Source organism: Botrytis deweyae (genome assembly GCF_014898535.1).
Source record: "Botrytis deweyae strain B1 chromosome Unknown BDEW_004, whole genome shotgun sequence".
Taxonomy (NCBI): Eukaryota; Fungi; Ascomycota; class Leotiomycetes; order Helotiales; family Sclerotiniaceae; genus Botrytis; species Botrytis deweyae.
The window spans coordinates 1,106,365-1,128,061 of record NW_024066211.1 but is presented as its reverse complement, the minus strand read 5'-3'; the positions used below and the strand labels follow the sequence as shown (position 1 = coordinate 1,128,061).

General features: G+C 43.0%; 7 protein-coding genes across 7 annotated transcripts; 3 read left to right on the top strand and 4 right to left on the bottom strand.

The window, feature by feature from the left end:
* Positions 1–161: 161 nt before the first annotated feature.
* On the top strand, positions 162–509 carry EAE98_002345 (uncharacterized protein; the record flags this gene model as incomplete). Its single annotated transcript, XM_038949965.1, has 1 exon — positions 162–509. The coding sequence occupies one exon, from the start codon at positions 162–164 to the stop codon at positions 507–509; it is 348 nt and encodes a 115-aa protein (XP_038813704.1).
* Positions 510–2,665: 2,156 nt separating this feature from the next.
* Positions 2,666–6,797, top strand: EAE98_002344 (uncharacterized protein; the record flags this gene model as incomplete). The annotated part of the gene is made up of 19 exons (XM_038949964.1): positions 2,666–3,755; positions 3,812–3,936; positions 3,985–4,065; positions 4,112–4,411; positions 4,466–4,483; positions 4,530–4,610; positions 4,661–4,685; positions 4,735–4,789; positions 4,842–4,872; positions 4,924–4,973; positions 5,038–5,253; positions 5,306–5,345; positions 5,394–5,466; positions 5,514–5,725; positions 5,780–6,130; positions 6,182–6,318; positions 6,373–6,500; positions 6,558–6,656; positions 6,709–6,797. 19 exons carry the CDS (start codon positions 2,666–2,668, stop codon positions 6,795–6,797), a joined length of 3,201 nt encoding a protein of 1,066 aa, XP_038813703.1.
* A 2,699-nt stretch (positions 6,798–9,496) lies between these two features.
* On the bottom strand, positions 9,497–12,646 carry EAE98_002343 (uncharacterized protein; the record flags this gene model as incomplete). Its single annotated transcript, XM_038949963.1, has 1 exon — positions 9,497–12,646. The coding sequence occupies one exon, from the start codon at positions 12,644–12,646 to the stop codon at positions 9,497–9,499; it is 3,150 nt and encodes a 1,049-aa protein (XP_038813702.1).
* Positions 12,647–14,503: 1,857 nt separating this feature from the next.
* On the bottom strand, positions 14,504–17,872 carry EAE98_002342 (uncharacterized protein; the record flags this gene model as incomplete). The annotated part of the gene is made up of 7 exons (XM_038949962.1): positions 14,504–14,835; positions 14,886–15,001; positions 15,054–15,339; positions 15,385–17,481; positions 17,558–17,645; positions 17,706–17,738; positions 17,801–17,872. 7 exons carry the CDS (start codon positions 17,870–17,872, stop codon positions 14,504–14,506), a joined length of 3,024 nt encoding a protein of 1,007 aa, XP_038813701.1.
* Positions 17,873–18,525: 653 nt separating this feature from the next.
* EAE98_002341 (uncharacterized protein) lies at positions 18,526–18,972 on the bottom strand (the record flags this gene model as incomplete). The annotated part of the gene is made up of 4 exons (XM_038949961.1): positions 18,526–18,704; positions 18,761–18,773; positions 18,839–18,886; positions 18,970–18,972. 4 exons carry the CDS (start codon positions 18,970–18,972, stop codon positions 18,526–18,528), a joined length of 243 nt encoding a protein of 80 aa, XP_038813700.1.
* A 639-nt stretch (positions 18,973–19,611) lies between these two features.
* EAE98_002340 (uncharacterized protein) lies at positions 19,612–20,010 on the top strand (the record flags this gene model as incomplete). The annotated part of the gene is made up of 2 exons (XM_038949960.1): positions 19,612–19,842; positions 19,951–20,010. The coding sequence occupies 2 exons, from the start codon at positions 19,612–19,614 to the stop codon at positions 20,008–20,010; spliced, it is 291 nt and encodes a 96-aa protein (XP_038813699.1).
* Positions 20,011–20,931: 921 nt separating this feature from the next.
* EAE98_002339 (uncharacterized protein) lies at positions 20,932–21,600 on the bottom strand (the record flags this gene model as incomplete). Its single annotated transcript, XM_038949959.1, has 2 exons — positions 20,932–21,518; positions 21,582–21,600. The coding sequence occupies 2 exons, from the start codon at positions 21,598–21,600 to the stop codon at positions 20,932–20,934; spliced, it is 606 nt and encodes a 201-aa protein (XP_038813698.1).
* Between the last annotated feature and the right edge of the window lie 97 nt (positions 21,601–21,697).

Genomic DNA, 21,697 nt, shown 5'->3' with positions numbered 1-21,697 from the left:
GAACCATGGCATCCTCAGCGGGTGCAAGAAGCATTGAAGCTGATCTCAAGAAGAAGAAGAAGAGAATTCTGGCAGATGCTCTCTTAGCCCTCGATTAAATATCTAGCAACAAGTTGGCAGGTGCCCATATTGAGCCCAATACCTATCAAAATCTCGAAAAGATGGCTCCTTATCTAGGACTTCCGAATGCAAACGCGGTTACGAAATTCCTAGAATCTCCAGAGTTCCGCCCTTGGTTCAATGAGCTTTATCAATCTGCTATCTACCCGCGCACTCTTAAAGCACCTAATACCAAAGGTCCCTCTCTTTTACAAGTCCAAAAAACGATCATCTACGGAAAGTCATTTGGTCGTCGCAAGTACTCTAGTGTGTCTTTGAATAAGACCGGCAGGGAAGCTGATCATTACGCTTCATGCTTATATCGTCTATGTGTTGAAAACACACACTCTCGGGACGGGGTATTTCGCAAACACCAAATGAGCACGATCGAGAAGGAAGCGAGGATGTAAATGTGTATGTGTATTGTTCGCGCTACCTCAGATGCGAATCGTTTTATCACAAAAACTAAAGCTCAGAAGCGAAAGAATTTGAGTATTGATGAGGACTCCAGCGAAGATACCTCTTAATTTTCTGAGAACTGAGAGAATGAAATCCATCAAAAGTATATTCTTCAGAGCTTACTTGTGATTGTCGTATCTTGTATGCGTGTCTGTAGGTGGAAGGCTTGTTAATATTCGGTTGTTTTGGTATGGGTATGGAAAATGGGAGAGAAAGTTAGAGTTGCAGATGGGAGATGAACTCATATTATCTTGAGAATATGCATATATTAATGTACGATATCATTTGTGGACATTGGTATAAGGTTGGTATAGAAAATAGAGAGTAGCATGGAGCGAGCAAGCATGGCTTGGGGGAGGAAAGACATAATATAATACAGAGATGATATTGGAAGGAAGAATTTAGAAAAAATGAGGCTTCGAATGGATGTTTGTTTAGAGAGAAGATGCCATGATATGATAAAGAAATGATAAAAGCGTTCTTGCGATGGTATCAGTTGATGTAGCCTTAATCGCGGGAGTGTGAATGTCAGAATTTTCGCGGCAACGGCAGGACGGGACGGGACGGGACGGGACTAATACCGTTGTTGCATATCTTCATCTAGTGACTCTAGAACTCGACTTTCTTTTTCAAAGAGTCAGTTGACTGTCACGCTTTTGTGTAACAGGAAGACTGACGGGAAGTGGCAGCATTGTCAAAAAATGGGGATTTGAATTCGCGTGGTCCAGTCAACTCTGTTAATCTCATATCACGAAAGAAGTAAATTCTATTCGGCAACCTACTAACCTTAAGGCTATTCTTTTTGAACAAGAGTTATAAATTATTCGGGGAAGTCACGAATGAGTATTTTATTTGGGTAATCCGGAAAAGGAGACGAAGCCTTTAACGAAGTGGGAGTATTCTGATATGAGGTGTGAGAATAGAACAAACGTCACGTTGATATTTCCCGTGCCAGGTGCAGAATTAATAAGAAATGAGTGAGATATATCAAATCCGGCGCGGAGTGAAGTTCGAGCGGGGTCAGCACGGACCTCAATGTGACTGTGAACTTCAACATCATTCATGTTCATGATCATCCGATTGCACTCGTCTCATTATGTTTTGCACTCATATCATCTCGTTCTGTGAACTCATTGTGAATATATTTCCATTATCATCTCCTTGAATCGGAAATGTTCTTCGGGCTGTTGATCCAAAGACACTTGAGCACAATGAGGCAGCTTTTGACTTCGTCTCGAGATTCTCCATGGGTTCTTGGAGCACCAGAGGGATGATATTGATGGAGTGGAGTGAAGTGATGGGTGTATCTGTTCTATCATCATGATACGCCGCGGCTCTTGAGATGTTTTTGCTTCAAGGAAACTGACTTTAACATGGTAATGTTTGGCTACTGAGCTGGTGAGGAAACCAAGAGATTAGTTATGCTCTCTTGTGAATCAAGATTGTAGGTCCGGAGCCCAAATCTGCGTATGTATTCCGGTCCGAAAAAACATATTTGTGATACTTTTCAAGCTTTTTGCAACAGAACTTGTCTTGCGACTGCGGGCTTTGTGAATGCGAACTCAATTGTTCATCGTTCATTCTGCATGTATCCGAATCAAATATATCACGAACGAAGCTACGCGAAGGAGGCGAGAGCAGAATTTGTTTCACCTTTTAATCTTTTTATAATTCATATTCACTATGCATGATCTGCGGCTCCCTACCTCTGGGACTAGATCCTCCCTTGGATTTCCTTCGATCTCTAAATCTTTCGATCTTCAACCCCAACCTTTCAACACCAAATCCCCAACTTAACCTCCGTCACATCTTTTCAACAGAGAATCTTCGTAATATTCCAGTTTCCTGGGCTTCGCAAGCTAATTCAAGCCCTTTGATCCATTCAAGATCCTCAACAAACAACTTTTACGAACTCGAAAGGACAGCTTCCTCCAATCTACTATCTCGGCCTCATCCTTCGTACATTTTGACTTTGCAAGCTATCATATCTTATCATCCCTCTCAATTGATCTCAACCTTGATTTCTACGGGATTTCCTATCATCACCAATCTTATTGTTACCTCTACTCTACAATCATTCTTATGCGCCATCAGAAACATTGAAACAATGGAACAAACTCCGTCAGAGAGCAGTCTGATGACAGATTCTACGTTACAGCCTGATGAAGATCTAATATTTGGCACCGAGTCTCAATGGAAATCAGCCAGCATGTCTCCTAAAACACCAAGGCACAAGTCTTACGTGGAGCGTACAACTCAGCCACACATCAAAGCTGAGGACAGCGAGCCGGAAGAGGTAAATCTTATTGCATGGGTTCCCTCATCTAGATCCAAGTCTGCAGGGAAATCAGTAGCTCAATCACAAATCAAGGCTGAGGATAGTGAGCTAGAAGAAATTGATGCAGGCGTTTGGTCCTCCTCACGCACAGGTTCTACAGTAAAGACACCCCGCAAGCGTTCAAGAACTCATCCTTTGTCTAGCCCTGGTGTTAAGTTGGAGGGAGACGATGTTCAAGTCAAGACCGAAGCTTCGGAATTTTCATCTTCAGATGAGAGACGGAGTTCCTCAAAGCGTCGCAGATCAATCTGGGGCAAGAGTATTCCCTATGCTGGAAGAAGACTTAGTCGCTCAATCTCCCCAGAGTTGCCAACCGTCAAAGAATTGTGTGATCCGACAAAGCATTCTCGCACTCCAAGTCCAGAAACAACAGATTCTGCTAATGGAGAACCCGAATATGAGTATGACTTGGAGAACAGTGACTTTAGTGACATCGAAAATGATGACAATAAGTCTTCTATCAAGCCAGAGCCTTCTCAGAAAAAGCGCCGAGAGAGCCCCATGAAGACTTCCCGAGAGTGGTGGGCTCGTTCTTACCGCAGAAAGGCTAGATTTCAGAAGAGGCGAAATCGTAGAACCTTTGCAAACGATGGAGCGACATCAAAAATCAACAACTTTATGAGTCACAACCCTATCGATGATCACAAGGAGAAGCTCGATAAAGAGGAATCGCCCGGAATTGAAGCATCCTCAAAGAAGGAATACTTTGACCTGGTTCTCAGGAATATCCGGACCGATGGGCGTATACATAACTGTAGAGGGGACAAAACTGCATTGAAGATCGCGGGCGAAAGTTTTGGCCGGGCTAATGTCAAATATAAAAGCGAAAATACATGGAATATGAAGGGGCTAAAGACGGGTAAGTTATCTTGCGACTTTAACATTACTTTGTGATCTAATCTCATGTTCTTCCAGCTCTTTATCATCATCAACTTCTTGGTGCAAGCTGGACGCTAGGTCGAGAATTTGACCCCGCGGGTCCACCGGGAGGGCTTGTTTGCGATGTGATGGGTCTTGGCAAAACTGTGGAGATTCTTGCAGTATGTAACATCACTTTATGTTTAATATCATTTGCTGATAATTTGTAGACAATTGTCGGTAACCCTCGCCCTGAAGGGGCAGAAGGACGAGAGATAGGTCCAACTCTGATCGTGGTCCCCTCAAGTATCGTAGGTCAAACTGCAAGTGTTTTTACGAGATACTAACGCTTCGCAGTCGGCACAATGGGTCTCGGAAGCAGCCAAGCATCTTGCTGATGACAGCTTGAATGTAATACTATATGCCAAAAGCCAGAAACTTTCCAGGAATACACTTATCAAGGCTGATCTGGTTATAACTACGTATGATCAGATCAGAATGTCCTCACCATTCCCGCCAAAGTGGTGGCTCGATGATCTAGCTTTAAAGCTAAAGAAGAAAGGTTGTACAATAGATGAGCGGACATCTATTGAAGAATGGATTGACGAAAATCGCGAGGAGTACGCCGAGGTTTTGCATAAGATTGAATGGCATCGAGTAAGTTGGGAGGCTTTCCTGAACACTGAAAAATTATATTGACATGATTATTAGATCGTTCTTGATGAAGCTGTAGGTAACGCCCACTATAAACTATGAGACTCTCTAACATGCGTAGCATTACATAAAAAATCATGATTCCAAAACCAGTTATGCGGCGAATGCTTTGCTCGGAGAGTTTCGATGGCTTATGACAGGAGTAAGAGACATCATAACACAATAGCTGCACTCAAAACTAACTTCTCATAGACACCGATGATGAACAAGCGAGAAGGTCCATTCTACAGTTCTAAAGAGCCTATTATCCTGCTAATAGTCACCAGAACTTTATTCATACTTTCGTTTCCTCAAACTCGTTGGAATCTCATCCCTTGCAAAGTTTGTTTTTAAAGAATTTTTTTCTAAGTATGCATAACTAATGTTCCACTAGGTTTAAACAAAGTTATGGCGACCACCAAAATGTATGTACCTAATTTCGATGAGCTTTACTTCTGCTGACTTTGGTTTCATAGCCTGCTTGTAACAACCGACTTGATGAAATATTATCCAATTTAGTGCTTCGGTAGCTATTATTCCTCACTACCTACCTCATGCTGAAAATAGCTTCACCAACTGACAACAAATAGGAGAACTATGCAGGATCGAATTCTGGGGAAAGAATTAATCACTTTGCCAACACCGCACAAGGAGAACCCGACTGAATTGTTCCGCTTGGCAACTCGAAATTTGTATCGGGCAATTGAAGCAAAGTTTCGAGAGATAATCGCTCAACAAGAGTTCGAAGATAGTGATCCGCGGAAGAAAATGAAATATCTTATAGTCATGATTCTGCGACTAAGGCAGTGAGATTGCAGTGAATTCATATTGATATCTAGGTATTCGCTAACTTCTTAGGTTTACCGCGAGTCCATTAGCCATCGAGCCACAAATAAAGGTGATAAACTACATAAGCCCAACGATGACTATTTCTAAATTTTTGCAGGCTTTATTCAGTATTGGGGAACTGCAAAAGTTACGGAAGGGCATGGATAATTCATGTCCTGCTTTATATGAGCGTATGTCCCCCAGACAACTCGTAATGTCTCATCTAACAAGAATACAGGAATGGGAATTTGGATCGACAGTTTAAAGAATGGCCACGGACCCTCAATTGGTAGCAAAAATCTTGACGAACATATTTGTGGAATTTGTGGGCAAGAAGCAGATGACCCTCGGCAAATTCGCAACGGTCGCAAGGGCCGAAAGAGTTGTGATCATGTCTTTTGCCAAAGTTGCATAGATGTGAGAGTTACTGCACAAACTGCGAGAACAGATGTGTGTATTATGATGAAAACTCCACTAAGATCTCAGCCTGCTTACAATCAGTAGGATATTGTGTGTCCAGCTCATGACTGTGGCAGAAACTTCAACCCGGATCGTATGGTATCACTTGATTCATGGTCGACGGGACCAGAAGAGGACTCTAGCATGAGAAAAGGACGAGATGAATTGGGATTTTTACCAAGATTGAGTGTCAGGTCTGAGTGGCTTGAAGATTTTGACAAAGGAACCGCCAAGCTTCCTCACACCCCAAAAGTGGAAGCTATTAAACAAAAGCTTCAAACTTGGCGTCGTGAGGCACCTTCTGATAAAATAGTTATCTTTGTCCAGTGGAAGTTGATGATGAGACTCATCGGGATCATGCTCGAAGAAGAAGATCACCACTTCTTATACTATACCGTGAGTCAAGAACTGGAATATTTGCACTTAAACTCGCTAATACTTTACAAGGGAGAAATGACGGCTGAAAATCGAGCATATACTCTAAATGAATTCGAGAAAAATCCCGAGATCACAGTGCTTATCATTGGCCTCAAAGTTGGAGGTGTAGGGTTAAATCTTGCGTTTGCCAATCGCGCCATTATGGTGTATGTCTTTTTCTCCTCTATTGGACCTGAAGATGGCTACTAATGAATACACAGTGATCTCTGGTGGAATTCTGCGACAGAGTCTCAGGCCTATGGTCGAATCTTTCGACTTGGCCAACTTCAGGAGACTTATTTCGTGAGGTTCATGATGAGAGAATCGGTTGACATTAGACTACTTCGTAGTGAGTTAAAAAATCCCCCGTTAGAAAAGCGAACATAAAGATTGACATCATTGCTAGTGCAAGTCTTTAAATCAATCATTATTGATGGCACACTTGAAGGCAAAACTACGTTGACTTGGGCTGAAGCTCTGTCCTTCTTGGGTGAAGTCCAGTGGGGTAAGTTGAAATAATTCATCATTTTTACCATATCATTAACTCTGCTTTGTAGGCGAAAATGGTAGTTTCAAAATCGCTGCCGATTACGAAAAGCTCGAGGAGTGGCTCGATGACTGGTTGAATAAGCAAAAGAACGTCTAAACTAGGGTTGGGAACCCAAGAAACGTACGATGACCAGAGTTTTCTAGAACGAACAAGCAAAGAAATCCTTCTTGCTATAACCTGGTCGAGCATTCGTTACCAGCTCTCCAAAACACTCAGTACAGCCATCCTCTCTGGCATACATTATCAAAGAATCCCGGAGAGCTTTACTGGATCTCTCGACAAGAAGATTACATGTCTCAATCTCCCACAAAACACAGATTCCGTATCATTCTTGCAGCATCTCGCCGAGTCCTCATTTTAGTTCTCATCAGCATTTCCGTCAACTTTACCTAAGGATTTGGAATTTCGGATCTGGCTGGCACCCATCGACGCATTTGCTGCAGAGGGTTTTCAGTCCATTCCGGAGAACTATCAAAAATGATCGCAAATTCAATACCTTTCAAGACTCCCCACCAAAAGTTTTATCCCCTTGCTTTCATCAATATTCACCTTGCGTCACCAACTTCCAAGATTTACCTCCACCGTATTTTCAACTCGACATTTTCGCTGTAAATAGCAGCAGTCTTCAGTCCTTGCTGATGATGGCTGTTATAATCAACGACATTCATCGACCTTTGCTCGAAATCCTTGCTGTCATCCCCGACATCTGATATTCCGCATCTAGAATATCTCCTATTTTTAACGACACACGGCAACTTCTCAGCTGGGACGAAATGCATGGATGGAAATCTGGAATGCCCCTTTCCCATTAAGATCACAAATAGCACCATTTCATTAGCACCAACTCGTTTATCTTTCCTCATAGCAAATTTTATCATGATCAATTTTCATTTTATTTCTTTGGACAAAAAAAAGGACGCAAGCGAAAAATAGTTAGTTTCATACATATCTTACCATTCTCGAGATATGAAGAGGAAATGATCATCTCTTTTCAAACGATAATGCGATTTATACTGCGTGATATATGTGAATCTGATAGTGAAGTGAAAAGATTCTGCGATTTCGTTATCATTTGAGATCTTCCCAATACTATCCCGGGTATCTCTTTCAGAAACTAGAAATGAGTGGTATCTTCCTCCGGGCTACTAATGACGTCTTTTGAAGATTGGGATGTGTCCAAGCTTGAACTACATATACTCGGCTATGTAATACCCCAGCCAAGCTCTGTAGTGTGATACATATATCTGTTATCTTTGTCCTCCATCCTCCCATTTCCATCTCCATCCACTTCTACTCTCCATGATCTCTCACGTCTTCCCACCTTCCCGTCTATACATTCATTACCCCTATCCCTTCTCCCATTTGCTCCCCTTCGTCTCCAGAATTACCTCATCCCCCCTTCATATCCACATTCACATTCACATTCACAGCCACAAATAACCCCCACCCCCCATTTCCTCACCTCAAACCCTCAAACCCTCAAACCCTCAAACCCTCAAACCCTCAAACCCTCAAACCCTCAAACCCTCAAACCCTCAAACCCTCAAACCCTCAAACCCTCAAACCCTCAAACCCTCAAACCCTCAAACCCTCAAACCCTCAAACCCTCAAACCCGCCTCTCATCCCACTACCTACTCTAGATACCTATTAAAACAACCCAGTCCCTTCAACCACCACCACCACCACAATTCCAATCCACCCTCAAAATCCACAAGAGACGAAAGAATCAAAGAGAGAGCGAAAGAAAGTAACAAGCACGAGTTTGGTACTTACTCACTCACCTAAACCAAGACCAACAATATCTATCCAACACCCTTACCCTTCCAGCTCTTTCTCTGTCACACCCTTCTCCCAGATCTTCTTTATTATGCTGTAATAAAGTTCCCCCAAACATCCCACTCAAACAGGTAGGTACCTCATCATCTCCCCACCAATCTACTCCAGAAACCCAACACAACACATCTCAACACCCGAAACACAGCGTATCAAAACAAGGCAAGTCAAAAACACCACAGAAAAAGCAGACCGAACAAGTTCGACAGGAAAGGTGCACGAAATCAAAATGGTATCATTACTGCTTTAATAAATTTCCCTTTAAGCACCCACGGTACCACCCACATATCCACCAAGCCATCCCCCTTCCTCCCTCCGTTTCATTCCCTTCCATTCCCTTTGCTTTATCATCCAATTCCCTCCTCGGAAAAACAAAAAGTAAATCCCCCATCTCAAAAGAAATAAATGTAACTCAATGTAAAGGAAAAGAAATGTACTTGATATCCATTCACTCCCATCCCATGCCATCTCAACCTAGCAGATCCTATCCCATTCCACCATATCTCGCACCCCCGAACAAAATCTCCGACTTTATCTGCATAAATACACACCAAATAAGAAAACCAAACGAAAGTCTTTTTTCACATTTCCTATTTCGTACTTGCCACTTGCCATTCAAATCAAATCAGATACACCACCACCCCACCCGCATACATGCCATGTTCAGCACCACAAAGATTCATGATGGGGTTTCGAACCCCATCTCGAAATGAAAGTAAAATTTCAAGACCAGATCTTCCCAACTTCCTCGTGATTGATCTTCAGATTCGGCTTCAAGGGGAAAGCTGATTTGAATCCGTCGATTGATCGTATTAAGTAGATTATTAAAGCATCATCTTCAACTTCAGTGAGTAGGTCGTTAATGATCGTTCATGAATAGATAGGCTTTTTATCCACTCATTTCCAAAATTTCATCCAAATCCACTGCTGACTGGGAAGATTTGTTTTGCGGATGAAATTTTTATCTATCTCTCCCCAACATACCCTTCATTAACCTCTGCCTCATCTCCTCGCCCCCATCAAAACCACCTGCACCACCACCCGCCCCGTAACTTCCACTTCCCGCTCTATTATTCCTTAATAAATCATTCGCACCTCCATCAAATGCATTGCCCAAGCCAGAGCTCGTACCATAAATGCTGTTGGTATTTGCATTGCTTCTCGAGCTACCACCACCTAAACTATTCATATTCGTTTGACCGTAAGCAGATGCGGATGTGTGGCCCAAAGTAGGAAGATCGAGAGTTGGAAGATCAATGTAAGAAGGATCTGCGTATTGATTATAAGATTGTTGATGAGTTGTTGGGGTTGTACGAGTATAGGATGAGGTTTGATTCAAAGCGGAAGGTTTATAATCAGGCTGAGAATATGATGGAGTTGCAGTAGCAAGAGAAGTTGTGCGAGGGTTATAGGATGCTTCAGGTTGCGAATAAGTTGGTGAAGGATTGGCTAGGGAAGATGAAGTTCGGTATGATGTATCAGGTTGAGAGAAAGAAGGTGATGATTGAGCTATGGTGTGAGGACTAGCGGTCCGGTAAGAATTTTCGGCATGTGCAAATTGTGGTGAGGCTTGGGTCATGGTACCAGCTCGGTAGCTGTTACCCATCTGAGGTGATGGCTGATGAGCGCCATATCGTTGGTTTGCTTGCGGATTTGAGGAATATTGTGAGACATAATTGGTACCAGTATGATTCGGGAAATAACTATTCGAAGCATTTCTCGGAACATTTTGTGTCATCTTTTGAGTCTGATCATCGCGTGGGTGGCCTTGCTGTGACGTCTGATGTTGAATTTGAACTTGCTGAGGCTGTTGAGAAGTTTGCTGAGTCATTTGTTGTGGCGTTGATTGTGGAATCGATGAAGATTTTTGATGTTGACGTCCTTGCGGTGTGATTGTTGAAGTTGTAGGAGTGATACTGCGTCCATTCTGTTGTCCGAGATCTTGTTGAAATCGAGCATAATGAGCTTCCAATCCATCAGCAGGTCGAGTTACAGGTGTATTTTGTTGCGTCTGTTGAATACTTTGTACTGAAGTAGCGGGAGAATCTGGAATAGAACTTGGTGGGATAGGAGGTGTAGCATTACTAACAACCGAAGAACCGGGTTTTTTGCCAGTAGAAGGACCATTGGTTCCAGGAACCTTTGGCTTTCGCTGCCGTTTAGGAGGTGGTGGAACAAGAGTTTCAACCATTGGAGGTACGGATTCCCATTGCACAGTGGAGGTATCTTTTTGCACAACGGGAATTTCAGCAGGCGCGGGTAGAGGACTGATGTTCTTAGAAGTATGGCTAGTTTGCGATTGCGATCCTGACATATTTTGAGATGCAGTCATTGGTGCAGTTTTAGGCTTATTGGGACCACGCTTTCGTTTTGTACCGCCAGCTGTGGGAGTACCATTGTTTACGGGCGTTCCTTGGGTCGAATTGAAACCAGTGGGGCCTTCTGCAGGTGTTTGAAATGCTTCGATAACGGCACGTTCCTCGGGGCTATATTGATCTGGTGGGAGAATTGAAGAAGTATGGTTATGGTTATTGTTTGAGTCTGGGTTCCAATGTTCTGCCGAGTACGTGAGTTGTGGCTGGCCACTCTTATTGTTTGCGTCTGTCACTGGGACAATCGGTGATTCCTTCGTAGAAACGGGTTTATCAGCTACCATCTTTGCAACTGCTGCGGGTTGATGCTGGACGTTTTGTTCCGATGGCGCTGGATCTGCTATAGTAGTATCGACATTATTCAATCCACCAGTACTCTCAGTCCCGGCTGATACTTCCTTTCCCTTGTTTCTTGATCCTTTGGGTCTACCCCTTCTTCGCTTGCTTGTAGATTCGGTATCAGGAGCATGATTCTCGATTTGTCCTTTGAGGGGAGTGGCTGGTCGATCAGACTCTGCCTGAATCGGTCGACTAAAGTTTGGACTAGCCATTGCTGCTGATGGAAGTGGTGCCGCTGCTACTGTTACTGGTATTGGTGGAGCTGCCATCGGGGGCGCAGTATTAACTAAAGCTACGGATTGAGGTAATCCCCAAGTTGGAGCTTGAACAGCAGGACCGTATCCAAAACCGTTTGCGGGACCAGGCGCTTCGGAAGTGCCATTCTCTGGACCTTTCGAGTCTCTCGGTGGTCTTCCACGACCCCTCTTTCCCTTGGCAGAAGGTGGTTCTTGTGGCCTTGGTATTGGTGGTGGTTCAGGGTTGGCTGAAAGATCGGGAAATATTTCTGCCAGCCATCCTATAAATAATGCTCCCGTCTCTCTTGTATTCGCACTCTCAGGAAAGATGCCATCTTCCGGTGGTGGTGCACCAGGTATACCTCCAAAATATGCCACTGCTTTACAAACCTGATCGACAACAGTAACTGGATTGATGCTTCTTAATAATGTCAACAATCGCGCTTGTTCGTATTTAGTCTCATCCGGAGTTAGCGGCCTCGCACGTTGTTTGTGATCATCTCGTGAAGCAAACGGCGACGCGCGATTCCCACCTTCATTTTTTGCCGCCTCGAGTCCCCTCTTTTTCGGAGGAGCATATTTTTCGTTGGCAGCAGCTTTCGCTCGTGATGCGGTATTCTCGCTCGTCCTTCTCGCTGCAGCATCACGTTCAGCTGAAGCATCTTTCCCTGGTGCCTCTTTCTTTCCTGGCGTGCTAGCTCCCATATGCATCACGCCAAAATTGCCCTTTTTATTATCGGTCTTGCCTTTTAACTTGGATGGCACGGGATTTCGAACTCTGCCATCTTTATTGGGACCTAGAACTCCATCGGTAGCCTGGTTCGAATTCAATTCTACCAACTCCAATGGCAACGCGCCGAAACCGCCTCTCGGCGAGGAAGATGATTGATCTTTCTGTATTGTTTTACCAGGTGCACCTGTAGGTGTAATGTCCGTGGTATTCTGACCCGACGCAGGGCGCGATGATTGTGCCATCGAATTCTTCGTGGTGGATGTGATGTCGAGAGCGAATTTACTAACTTGATTCGCGTTGGGTGATTGTAATTTAGAATGGAGCTCGGTCGCATTAACGATATCGGTGTCAACAAATCGATTGATGTGAAAGTGACCAAAATTACCTTTGCCTGCTACAACTGAAGATAAACTAGATGACACTGTTGACATGATCGAGATTGAATGTAAGATGTTGTCGCCATCCTAATTTCTATTTTGTTGTACAAGGGAATTAGGTAGTTTTAGGGTAAGAGCTACTTTGGTTTAGGTTAATTGTTAACCACGGGATCGCGTTTAACTGAATAAGCTATGGCCCCCAAAAATGGTAAGGGAGGGCGAGGCAGTGTTTACTGGCCGTACGTATAGGAGGTAGAGGATAGAGTTTGGGATGATAACAGGTAGAAAGTTGATTGAGATGGAAAAGAGTGAATGATGTATATATGTCATGTCGTATTTACCCCAGAATTCAGACAATTCAGACAACTCAATGATTTATCGTGGAGGGAGAGACGAATAACACAGTATATCTTCAAGGTTTATAGTCAAAATAGATACCATTCAAGAAGTTATTATAGCCTTTAATTTTGATTGATATGTTTTTTATTACTAAATGTCTATTTTACTATCTATTGTCATATAGATATAATATAGATAAACCGGTATATTCATTCCTAATGAAATGTACTTATTACCTCCAGCTACCTGTGACCAAACTCCAACCTGATACATATCTTGTTATCTACCAGCCACCGGACTTGCCCTGTTTCTATCTTTCAGCCTTCTATCTATATAATTAACATATATAGGTATGTATATATACAACCTATTATATCCTTAGCTCGATCTCTTCCAAGGTTCCTATCTCCTCCGCCTTCTAATTATTATATATTTATATACAACCCATGATACTATACCCCCATCTCTCCCTCTTCCTTCAGCCTCCCACCTAGATCACTGTTCTATCTATCTACTAGTCAAGACTACCTAGCACTTACCACCATATTCCCTCTTCCCTCTTCCCTCTTCCCACATCACTACACTACCTATATCACTGCCTACCTAGGTACGTCATCATATCACTACTTCTACATCCCAAACCACGAATCCAACCAACTTATAAGCACCTCACTTACTCCGAATAACTATCTAACCAACTAAACACAACATCTCAAACCACTCTACACCTACCTAGTACCTATCATCTACCCATCAAAGCCTATCCAGCATCGATCCAGTATCCATTCAAGCCTTCCCATCCTATTCCATCTCATCTCAGCCCACCCATCTCAGCCCACCCATCTCAGCCCAGCCCATCAACCCTCCCAAAATACAACCATATTTGCGCCGCCTTCCCAATTCCCAGCTCACTTCCTACATTATCAGTACCACCCATACCAACAGCTAAAACCAAGCCAGCCTTTACTCATCCTTCCATAGTATCTGGTATAAATTACTCTCTATACGAACAATTCTCTCAATCTGATAGGTCAAGAACCGCAGAAACAATACTAGGTATATCAATGCTTACTAAGAATACCTTGACACGAAACGTTGGACCAACTGTTTGTTTTGTTTGTTTTGTTTTGTTTCTCAATGCGAAATTAATCAAGTTCCGACCGACCTAGTACCTACCTACGATAGGTGTCTAGCAAATGTTGTGCTGAACAATGGTGAAGAGAGAATTCACATTGTCTTGGTAACTTCAACATAAATATGAATAAATGAATCGATTTTGGAATACCTAGTTTGTAAATACCTAGTATAGTATTCATATTGTACACACCAACCATTATAATTTGCAAGCCATCCTTTCTCCCAATTCTAAATGCCGTCGGGCGTGTACCCTCATCTCAACAATGGTAGGTTGATATGAAGCCATTAAATATCAATCGCAACAGGGGTGGCGTATCTAGCCTTCTACCCCACCCAATCCATCCTGGTGTCCATCGACATCTCATCTCGATTATCATATTGAAGATCGAATGAGAGTTTTCACCTCCGAACCATATCATCATATCATACCAATGTCTATGGCTTGACGTTCCACAATTCCGTCGTCCATCCTCTTTCCTTCATCTTCTTGCTATTTTTCGATGTTGTACTTCTCTTGCTGTTGCTTGACATGATGAGAAGTTCTTTACTTGATGAGGCGAGAGCATTTACAAGTTCTGGCATTCTTCCGGTTTTCGAGAAGAGTTCCAATAGATCGGAATTTTCGGCAGCAATAATAGTAGCTAGATCCATAGAAACCATCAAGTAATCACGTGTCAACATAGGTCCAGCCATCTGTAATGTTGCGATCCAAGCCAAAATAGTCTCAGGGAGATAGGTTTCTCGTAATCTTGCGAATTCAGGTTGATCTGTGGAAATTGTTAGTTTCTTTGCCAATGGATCAAAGAGATCTGCTTACCTTGTAGACTTGTTGTCAACCATCCACTAAGCAACGGGTCTGCACAAAGTTTAGCTATTGGAAGGCTTTGGGCTAAGGCCCGCTTGAAGTCTTTGATGATTGCAATTTCGGTGGACCTGTTGTAAGAATGTTAGCAATAGAACTGATCTCAGATACCAAGTAACTCACTCTTGCATGAGATGGTATAGACCCCATGCGCTCTCTATGCGATCTAAAGTCAAGGCCAGTGTTTCGAGTTCTCGAAAGCTCTTTGCTTGCTCAACCATATACTTTTTAAGGTAGCGCTTTTTATCTGCTGATCCATCAAGGACTTCAGTCAGATCTTCATTGTCTTCAGACTCCAAGCCTGTGAAATCGAGGCTCTCGCCTAATAATGCTCGAGTTTTACTCAATGCGATTTCAGAACTTGAAATTCTTTGGGATAAATGGTAGGCGGCGTGAAGATGCATATTTTCTAATTAATTAGCATTTTTCGAGAAACCTGAATGTGAGAACTTACTGTAAAACCGTTGATATAGCATCCTGCCAACCATGAATGTCTCAGACCAAAGTCCATCCACAAGTAGATACCACTCTAAACTTCTAATGAGTAGAAGGTCAATCCTATCGAGGGTCTCGGAATCCGATCCCATAAAATCTTTCTTTATTGTCTTGCCTCCTTTGCCATCATCTTTTAATACTTGAAACTCCTTAGGTGAAGGATAATCTTTAGCTCCATCAGGATGGTCTGAAAGAAGGAATCTTGACTGGTAATTCACAAATTGTTGAACATCCAATCCAAGCTCTCTCATCAATCTGATTTGAGTGACCCGTTGTTCATGATCTGTAATATCAATCAAAGTACGACTAAGTGTGGCGTATCTTCTTGCCCCGGAGAGTTGTGAACAATATAGAGGTATGAGCTCCCCTTTATTGGCAAGACGCAAGAAGCTGATGTACGCAACAATCACGTTTTCAATGACTGACTCCTTAAGTACACCACCCAAGTCTAGCCCAAGACCTCTGAAGATGAGGATAGCATGGGTGAAAACTCGCAAACTGTCGTGATCACCCAAATTGACATAATTGGTGGTATCCTGGTCTTTAGGTTGTTCATTCGTTCGAGGTATTAAGTTTGAGGTGGTCTCGGCGTTCGCAAATTTTGATAGTGCCAGACCTTGTTGATAAATAAAGTCCGCAAATTGCTCTCCAATCAACACACCTTGAAGCAATTTCATCGGGTGTGAGCTTTCACCTGCAGTTCGAGAATCTGTCTTTAAGCTTTCTACCAGTCGTTTCCCAGCGATCGCGTTATCCCCGTGAAGTACAACAGCGTCAAGTGCTCCAAAGCCCAAAGTTCCATTCATCAAAAGCTGTGGTCCCGACTGAATGTAGTTGTCGAATTGTGTTCTCAACAAGGCATTGTAATGTGTGAAAATTAAGTCATCCCATGATTGACAAACAGGTTCGACGCTCGAGATGTCACCAGAGAGAATACCGTATACTGCTCGCTCGTACTCATCATTGCCGCCTTTTCGTGCAAGTGCAAAACACATGCGTCGCCAAAGAGCACCAGATGCAATGTCACCTTCCTCATCATCTTCCAATGGCTTTTCATCCGGTAGCCCAGACATGCTAACTGCTCTCCATACTTCGGTTCGATCCATACACCATTCTCTGATTTCGGCTGGGCTTCTACCTCGACGGAGCATTTGATAACACCCTAACCAAATGGCGCGCTCGAAATATTCGTCTTGTACCTCCAGCTTTCGGCCTTGACGGGTTACGGAATCAGGATCCAGCTGGGTGACTAGAGGTTCAGTTTTGGTTGCATTCCACATCATTTTTTGGGTTTCATTAGAATTGAGGTCCACAGTTCGAGGCCAAGAGTGTTGATTTTTCTGAAGCTTGATAGCTGCCCTGGTGTGTAACCAACCATGCGCGATGATATCTCCCCTCTCCGCGTTTTGCTGTAAATCCTGTACTAAGACGTCGATTTCTTCCCCCGATTCCTCGGCCGTATCCTGAAGCCATCGAAGCACAGTTTTTCGTTCCAGGGCTAGATTATCTGCCTGTAGAAAATGATCCCAAGCTTCTCGTTCACTCGAATACTGATTTAAAGGTGTTTGTTGAGGTTCGAATTCTTTTCCGTTATCTGGTCCGGGAAATCGTAAGTGTGCCAATCTTCTGAAAAGGTCCCAAGTTTGCGCCTCCTGTTCCCATCTAATCAGATCCTTCACTGTTGTTCTGGAATTTGTTATAAACTCTTCTTCCTCGTCCGAGTTTTCCATATCCACTTCATCAGTATCTTGCGTGATTTTGAAACCTCTCATCTTTTTTCTCCAACTCAAACCCTCCATTCTTCGGCGTTCGGACTCATGGCGATCTCGTAAACGGTCTAATGTATCGAGAGCAGTTCTATGATAAAGCTCAATCAAATCGAATGCCATCTCTCGTCGCTCATCCCCATCTGTCACCCTTAAAGGATTGTAACCATCAAGAAATTCCGCAAACTTCTCCACCTCATTTCCGACTCGATTCGCAGCATCTTGAAGGGGGTATAAGACAGCTTCTGTTTCTCCGGAACTTTCTAGCATAGCTGGTTTTTCATATTCAACTACCAATGATAGAAGTTAGTAAGTATAAGGCGCATGAACATCATTTTAAAAAAAAAACTCATAAGAATTACTGACTTCGCTCTTGCTCTTGCTCTTCTCCATAGCGCGACATTCCATCGTAAGAAGAAGGGTCTTCAGAAAGTTCTCTTTCAAATCTTGGTTCCTGCTGCGCGGAAGGGTTAGCATTCTTGAATATTCTGAATTGCATTCCAAAGAAACTCACAGCTATCATTTGCCAACTTCCTTCACGGTGATTCTAGAAAAAGGAAACTTCAAGTCAGCTTCAATTCCCGTATAATTCAGGCCTTTAATATTTACCTGAGACCTTGGTACATCCAATCCATTTGTGTGATTGTTCATCGTAGAATTGCGCGTTGACATGGGCGCCATATTTTACAATGCGATACTTTGAAAGGGAAAGAAATCAGAAAAAGCAGTGTACAATTTGTTTAATGTTGATATTATTCGTATGGACGGACCAAATCCTCAAATCAACAAATTGAAGCTTCGGCCTTCGAACAATTTAGTCGCGTCCTGAAATGTCAGGGATTATTAATTTTTAGATGCGATCTTGACTTGTGAGTACCAGGGAAAGTTTAGCGCGACATGGCATTTGACGCTAAGGAAATCTTCTATTTAAGAGATTTCTTGCGTGCAAATTTGGACATTTTCTCTTTACAATGTTTTTACCGCCCTTCTAATTAGAGTCTCGAATCAAGCCTTCAATGTTTGGTTAGGTCCATTGGGATCTCTTTGCGCGCTCATGATCGGCCATATTAAAGACTCTTCCTGTTTCCGTTACCTGACCTTTTCGGAGGTGTGAAGGATGGCAGTAAACTTGGAGAGTTACATCTTTTCGTAAGAAACTGGACTGTAATATTGATGTGATGAAAAAGTGATGTGTGATGAAGGTGTTTTATATAGTCCATCTATCAATGTCGGACATACTATGAGAGTATACTATGAGAGTTGCGGCATCAACGAATGAATATAAAAGCCTTCATGATCGTTTCTTATCTAGAGTGCTCATCTATCTATCATCTTCATGCCTGTCTCTCTTCTGATCTCTGCTTCATCCTCAACCGTAGCAAATTTGCCTTGGGACAGGAGACACTCTTTGCATCATCACCATTCTTCTCATAGAATGCATTACAGCAATCATATAGTGCATCAATCTGTGATCTACACTTCTCTTCATTGTAATTATTCTTTGCAAGACAATCTAGGATGTAAATCATCAGTTGAGTTCCCAATTGGCTTGGAGAGAAAGATGCTGACCTTGGATGGCACACTTTATCCAGTTCAGTCTTGTCAGCTCTTTGTAAAAGGCAATATCAGTTGGTGAGTGTAACATACAGCTTTAGAATGACAAGGTTGCTCTGTATTTATATCATTTTTGAGCGGCTAAAAGTCCATAACATAATCATTAGTATCAATAACTTCCAAAAAAAAAGAAGCAATTTGACTTGATAGAAAAATGTTATCACCATATTCAACCTGGATTCTCAGCAAATGAACCACCAGATAGTTTCCTTTTGAATGAATGTATGTTGCTGCGACAACCTAGGTAGGTAGATACTATATTGATCTTGTACTGTATTGATCTTTAATCGCAGATGCGAAAGATGCAATCAATCTCTTTCAAAAAGGTATTCAATGGTAGATAGAGAAGTCTGAAGTTGTTGTAAATTCTTGTTCATTCTTTGGTTCCTTGAGAATCTTTTTATATCTATCTACCTACCTAGTACGTAGATGAAAGACTACAGCAACCTCCAGCAAACTCCCCTGCACCAATCAGAACCCGTCCACCCACACCACTCCTCTTTCCTTTTTGTGTTACTAAAGCTTAGCGTCATCAGCCACAAGCGTGAATTTGACTTCCTCATAATTCCTTACCTACCACTCGACTTCCTCTTAACCTTCGACCTGACACAACTGATAACTTTTAAAGACATTTTAAAAGTAGATCGATTTACTAAAGTCAAATCTACTCCTGTATTGTAAGTTTTGTTACATAATAATACTCTTTATTTCATAAACTAACCAATTCACCACCATCTACAGCCTCGAATTGAGAAACACCCACCCCACGAATTTCATCTACCCATTTCCCAAACTTCAACTTCAAAATGTCCGACAATGAAGGATCCCCAGCTGGCGAGAGACCCGAAGCCCCTGTTTCCGAGCACTTGAACATCAAGGTTACCGATAACAATAATGAAGTCTTCTTCAAGATCAAGCGTTCCACTCAGTTGAAGAAGTTGATGGATGCTTTCTGCGAAAGACAAGGCAAAGCACCAAACTCCGTTCGCTTCCTCTTCGATGGCAGCCGTGTTCAAGCTACAGACAGCCCAGATAAGGTGTGTATTCATTATCGTATTTTGTGGAGGATTTGATATTTGTATTCATCGGAGAATATTTCTGTGCTACTGTGTCGCATCACTTTTAACTAACGCATTTTACCTCAGTTGGATATGCAAGATGGTGACACTCTTGAAGTCCATCAAGAGCAAATTGGTGGCCAATAAATCATCCCTTGCTTTCTCATCCATTCCACTACACGACGATACGATACCATAACAATTCGACATGCGCATGATAGGGAGAGGCGAAATGGTACCAGGGCTTAGGATAACTCTGGTTGGAGATGACTAATAGCTCAGACCGAAGGAGAAGAATGTGCAATGCTGCGTTGGCAGTTAACATTTAACATCTTGCAAAGCGAAAACAATCTTCTAATCTGGGCTATTTTTTCCTTGTGTTTGGGGGATGACTCGTCAGTTTTACATCGCGGTATTGGCGTGTTTTAGGGAGGCGTCAAATAGTGTTTCTTCATACTTCAGGGCATATTTTCTGGCTGTAGCCACGAAGGACAGAATTTAGATGCTTGTTTTCCTTGGGTGGAAGAAAATGAAGATGTTCTCAAATTGTGACGGGGTCTTTCAGCATCTCGTCTGATTTACGCTTTGGTTTTGTTGTGATTCTTATTTGATGTGTTTCTAACATAGGTTCTGCTGTTATATTGAGAGTGCATGCGCTGTGAAGTCCTTTCCACTGCCTTCATTTACTCTCTCGTTACATTGTGACTTTGCGAGCAAATCATCCTGCAATCAACCCCGATTCCTCGGTATGAGCATCTAGTGTGGACTTCCATCTTTATGAAGGATATAATTCTTAGTTGCTACCGAACTGGCGGCGCTAAAAATCAACGTGGCCTCGTTGCTCTGTAATGGTAACTTGTGCATCTATACACGCACACCATCGATTGGTGCTACACCTCGGCGCAGAATGAATGCGTAAGAGAGTAAAATATGTATGCATGGTCCACCTCTTACTTCTAAGCTCTATACTTCGTGCTTATAACTCCCAGATTAGATCTGCCTTAGCCCTCCACCCTTGTTCCATCATCCTTCTCCGTACTTCTCTCCTCAATTTCACCATGGACCAAACTAATCATCCCATACCCCTTTCTTTATTTTCTCTGCCTCCTGCCTCCTCCTTTCTTCCTCCTCTCTCTCTTCCTTCCTCCTCTTCATCTCCTTTTCCTTTTGGACTCGTTCATATTCCCTCTGTTCCTCTGTTTTCTTCGGTGCGCGAACACCCAATGCACCTGCTATGAGTCGTCGAGCTACCGCATCTGTTTTTTCCTGTCTGCGCTCTGGGCCCCGCGCAGAATTGGGTGAGGAGGATGAGGGGCCGGGGTAACCATAGGGATTCTCAAATTCTTGTGCAGAGGAGGAATTGATGGGTTTTTTGGAGGTGGAAGAGGATGGGGGAGGGGGAAAGTGTTCGCTAGGTGGAGGGGGAGAGATAGGGGTAGGTGGTGGTGCGGAGGGGAATGAAGAGGAGGTGGGGGATAGTGTATTTTCGGTTGATGGGGGTTGAGTAGTGTCGGTTTCGGTTTCGGTGTCGGAACCGGAGGAGGCTTCGTCTTCCCAGGAGTCGGCGAGGGATATGGATTTTTTGGCTCTGGAGAAGGGTTTGGATTGGGTAGAGGAAGAGTTGATGCTGAGGTTGCTGAGGGTGTTGGAGAGGTCTGAGAGAGGGGTTAGCTGCGGGGTTCGTGGGGGGGGGAAATAGGAAAGAGAAATTGATTTACCTTTTGGTTCAACTGTCATGATTGCGATTGAGTTCGAGTGATATTGGTGATTTGTTTGCTCGGTGTTCTAGAGTATGTAGAGGAATAGGATTAAAATGCGTTCAATGGTCCAGAGC